The sequence below is a fragment of the Phaseolus vulgaris genome, chromosome 7 (genome assembly GCF_000499845.2).
Source record: "Phaseolus vulgaris cultivar G19833 chromosome 7, P. vulgaris v2.0, whole genome shotgun sequence".
NCBI lineage: Eukaryota > Viridiplantae > Streptophyta > Magnoliopsida > Fabales > Fabaceae > Phaseolus > Phaseolus vulgaris.
Window position 1 is genome coordinate 31,944,628 of NC_023753.2, and position 4,944 is coordinate 31,949,571.

The window sequence follows — 4,944 nt, forward strand, 5'->3', positions numbered from 1 at the left end:
TTAAACTAAATGATGTTCTATATAGAAGAGGGAGAAGTTATACTAAGAAATAAGTAATCACTTTTCTTCATTAAAAATCATATATCTAAGTCTTGTAAATAATAGCATGGACAAATTTATCACTATCCATCTGTTTTGCTAATAATTAATATATCATTTGAAATTTCCTCTTAGTATGAATTTTGTTTTATAAATATATATTACAGTACAATATTATTGTAACCAATGATACATTAATACTATATCCATCATATTTTGTGTTCAAATATGATGATAAAAAACTATAATCATTAGATACAGTATTTATAGTATTCCTTAAACTTTTAAATCTTTGATTTGTAAGTGTAGGATATTTATTTATGGCCAGACCAATATGTAGAAGTCATGTTGATATATAGACCCATTTTCTAAACAATGTGCGATAATAAAATTTAGGGAAATGTCTGTATCAGCATTACATTTTTTTCTTGTTCTTATCACACGCATTTATTTAAAAATAAAAGTAATATTAAAAGGTTTATTTGTCTTAGTCGATGAAAAAAATAAAATCACCTTATAAAATAAAATTATATATTTATAAAATATTAATAAATTCAACAAATTTTCATTAAAATAAATTTATGAATTAAGAAAATAAACTTAAACTTAACTTAATCTTATCAAATATACATAATATTTATTTCTAGTGGATTGTAAGATCTTCAACCATATTTTCATTAGCATAAAATGGTAATGCGATAATTTTAATTAATCAAATCATGTTATAAGTACCTAATTATACACTCGAGAAAAAGAAGTGAAGGGCTTTTTATTAATATGATTGAAGGGTAGGGGCATATATATATATATAGCTAGAAACAACAGTGCCTAAAAGAAGTATAATATATTTTTTTATTACAATGCAAATCCAAAGCGTGGTTTCTTGTATTGTTGTGACAGCAAATACCCTCGTCTCCACACCATAAAAGGAGGAGAGTTTCCTGGTTTTTGTCTTCCTCTAGTTGCACAAATCCCATCTTTTCTGTCTCAATTTCCTCTCTCTTTTTTTTTCCTTAGTTTTTCTGAAGAAAATTCACCTTGTAAAACAAACAAACAACACTTGTTTGTAAATTAAGTAAGGGAATATTTTCAATAGATTCTTCTTCCCTTTTCGTTGGCTAACTTCAATGTCAAACATCACAAGTTGTGATAGTGGGAGCTTCTCAACAGAGAATACGAGAGAAGATGCAGCAGTTAAACAGAAATCTGAGATGCTTGGTCAGTTCCACAGTCCACATTCTCTTACTTCAACTACAACAACAAATAATAGCAATGGTTCCAATACAAATTCACAACCACCTGCCCCTGTTAAGAAGAAAAGGAGCCTACCAGGAAATCCAGGTAACTTTTCTAACAGCCATCTCAGAAAAAAGTTTACTCTTTTTCAGTCCTATTTACATGTATATCCATGATTCTTTGTTTTCTTCCTCTTCTTGTCTTGCTTTCTGAGCTTTACTAGTTTAAGTAACATTTTCTAATTATTGGGTCTTCGTTTTTTTTGTTCAGTTTTAAAAAATGGATGGTCAAATTAAAGCTGCAGCCATAGATGAATATTGTTATCCATGGCCTGCACATGCTAATTTTCCTTCATTATATATAACAAAAATTCTGCTACACACACTATATATATATCATTCATGGAAAAAAGTATACTTAATTTTCTTCACCAGCCTCGTTTTTAAAAATTAAATAATATATAGTTTGCCTGCATAAAAAAGGCTTGTATATGTGATGAAATTAAGAAAATAATATCCCACAGATAATTTAATTAAGATGTGTAAACATAGACTCCATGAAATTAAGATAAGGTCTTGATCTGTTAAGAAGTCACCTTCTTTGAAACGGTGACAAGGATCTGGGTATGTTTTAAGGCAGAATTTGATAACCAAAATGAAGAATTATTGGGGAGTAATTAGTTGGCGAAGAAGCTCACTCAATTATTGGCTTGAAGGGCTTTACAATCATTGCTATTCACTGTTGACTTTGCTTGACTACTTGTTTCCTTTGTTTTCTTGTTTCACAACAGTTTCAGGATAAAGGGCCATATCTACATGCTTTTATATCTGAAATAACTATCTTTTGCTCTATATGTGGTGTCTGTGAGAGTATTCTTATGTGTTTGTTTCTTGTGTTTGTATCTGGATGCGTCAAAAAAGAATGAAAGGGTGTGGAAGAGACAAGGAGAGAGAGGTCTTGGAGTTTTGTTGCTTTAATTTAAATTATATATATATTCTATCTTTCTCTTTCCATTCTTCTTATCTTCGTGTGAACAAAGAATCAGATGTTGCATTCTTCTTCTTCATCTCCATTATTATTACAAATAATACCTCAGAAGCACTTCCAAGTTTTTTGTCACTTTCTTCACCCCTAATTAAATATATATCCATTGAAACAACTTGAAATAATAACTATTATTATTATGACTATCTTGCTTTGAGTGCACATATAATTGCAGATTAAGACTACTAAAAGATAGTATTTGCATAATTGTATGGTTTAATCAGCATTTGGGCACTCACTTGTGTGCAGATCCAAGTGCTGAAGTCATAGCTTTATCACCCAACACACTAATGGCCACAAACCGGTTCATATGTGAAATCTGCAACAAAGGGTTTCAAAGAGATCAAAACCTTCAGTTGCACCGGCGAGGCCACAACTTGCCATGGAAGCTTAAGCAGAGAACAAGCACAGAGGTTCGAAAGAGGGTTTATGTTTGTCCAGAACCCTCGTGTGTCCACCACAACCCTGCAAGAGCACTTGGTGACCTCACCGGCATTAAAAAGCACTTCTGCAGAAAGCACGGCGAGAAGAAGTGGAAATGTGATAAGTGCTCAAAGAAATACGCTGTTCAGTCTGACTGGAAAGCCCACTCAAAAATCTGTGGTACAAGGGAATACAAATGTGACTGTGGTACCATTTTTTCAAGGTTCATACATTTCTACGTCATATTACATTCTTTTTTTATGTGCTATTATTATATTCTATACATATATGTATGTTTGAAATTTGACTCAGCAATATAATTCACCATGGTTTCCGTGCATAAGTTTCATGCAGTACCTGTACTATATAAATAAAATGTTACATGGGGTCTTTCCTTGACCACACACATCCTTGTTGACTTAAATAATGAATTCCTTACTTTCTATCTTTTGAATTTATTTTCACTAACCTTTGTTAGGTTGGTTTTGTCTGTTTTGAAAATTTGTCTCTAGTTTTCGTAAACCTTTCTTTATCATGTACACGCAGCCCTTGATTAATAGTCAATACTAATTAGCAAGTAGCATTTATATATATACATTTTTTGCATAATGTGTGGAACTACCAGAACCTTAAGTCTTTATATATAATCTACAAGAACAAGTCACTGTAAATACATAAATATATAGTAAATTTGTTTGACTCTAAGACACTTTTTTATTCGATAATAATAATAATACCCATGCATGGTTTTCGTGAACAACCATATATATGTATACCTACTTGACATTATTTATATGCATGCATTATGAATTACTACTTACTGAATCTTTCATATATTCATTTTTCCTTTTGCAGAAGAGACAGTTTCATTACACACAGAGCTTTCTGTGACGCACTGGCTGAAGAGAACAACAAAGCCAACGAAGGACAATTGCCAAAGATAGGTCCAAACTTGCAATGCCAACAGATTCCAAACCTTGTTTCCTCATTACCAATCAACACCAACATTGTTCCCAACCCACAAATCGGTGGCACATCGGAGTTCAACCATGCTGAACACAAGCACCCACTATCACTCCCGCACGAGCTAATGCCAATGCCTGCACCAAAACCCTTCAACAACACCACCACCATGGCAGGAACAGTGTTCTCGAGAAGCCTCTCATCAACCTCTCCACCGTCTCTCCAACTAAGTTCAAATATATTCGAGGAAAACGGGCTCCACCTGGCTGCAGGGTCGCCACACATGTCAGCCACGGCCCTGCTGCAAAAAGCTGCGCAAATGGGAGCAACAGTGACGGACAAAACTTTTAGCACAAACATGGCACCGCCATCGTTTGGGGTGCTGCAACAGCAGCCGAATGGGCAATCCTTCATGAACCAGTACATGCAGAGTGGCCAACATGATGCTAACGTTAACATCTCGGCTCAGTATAATGGTTTCGGCGCAAATGGGATAAGTGGAGGAAGCGTTGGAATGAACGGTGTGGACATGTTCAACGCTATCTTGGACCAAAGCAAGGCTTTATCAAAGATCATAGAGCAAAGCAATAGAAGCAGTAGTGGAGGAGCAACAAATGGAGGTTCAAGTGCTATTAACGTTGGTGGAAGTAAAGGAAGTGGGGATGTAATGACTTTGGACTTTTTGGGAATAGGTGGTGGTGGTGCCGGTGCCGGTGGTGCACATGGAAACTTCTATGGTGGTTCACAACAAGCAGAAAATGGTGCACCAGATGAGGTTTGGAGAAACTGGTCAAGTAAGAACGCAGGGTTTGAATCATTTTCAGCAACAAGTAGCATTTGAAAATAGCAGTACTAGGAGGAAGGGTGCAACAAACTGAAACGTGTGTCTTTCTAAAGAGGAAGACGCATTGAATCGTGGACAGTGTAACATTGTAGACCCATGCATAAGTTTGTGCTCAAATCTTAAAATTAAGGATAATGTCAATTTCTGAAACACTTTTATTATTCATTTTTTAATCTCTCTTTTTATCACATTACTTATATTACTCTACGTCCATCCCTCTCCACGATTTTTTTTTTTTCTGAACAGAATGTGTTCTCAACAAATCATTTTTTAAAATTATAAGTACAAAATATAATTACACTATGATGCAATTTTGAGTTTTTATTTATTTGACTTAGATTCTGATGTACTCATAAAAACATACAAAAATTAGTTTAAATTGTATACACTTTGTG

The 4,944-nt window shown here is 34.1% G+C and overlaps 1 protein-coding gene across 1 annotated transcript; it reads left to right on the plus strand.

The window, feature by feature from the left end:
* The first annotated feature begins 878 nt into the window (after positions 1-878).
* On the plus strand, positions 879-4,737 carry LOC137830023 (zinc finger protein GAI-ASSOCIATED FACTOR 1-like). Its single transcript, XM_068637104.1, has 3 exons — positions 879-1,380; positions 2,569-2,965; positions 3,598-4,737. The coding sequence occupies exons 1-3, from the start codon at positions 1,167-1,169 to the stop codon at positions 4,544-4,546; spliced, it is 1,560 nt and encodes a 519-aa protein (XP_068493205.1). The 5' UTR covers positions 879-1,166; the 3' UTR covers positions 4,547-4,737.
* The last annotated feature ends 207 nt before the right edge of the window (positions 4,738-4,944 follow it).

What these genes read in the sequence shown, in the direction of transcription:
- LOC137830023 (XM_068637104.1), top strand. Translation starts at nt 1,167, where the DNA reads ATGTCAAACATCACAAGTTGTGATAGTGGGAGCTTCTCAACAGAGAAT. An exon ending in GAGCCTACCAGGAAATCCAG is followed by an intron (nt 1,381 to 2,568) that starts GTAACTTTTCTA and finishes ACTTGTGTGCAG; the next exon opens with ATCCAAGTGCTGAAGTCATA. An exon ending in TGTGGTACCATTTTTTCAAG is followed by an intron (nt 2,966 to 3,597) that starts GTTCATACATTT and finishes TTCCTTTTGCAG; the next exon opens with AAGAGACAGTTTCATTACAC.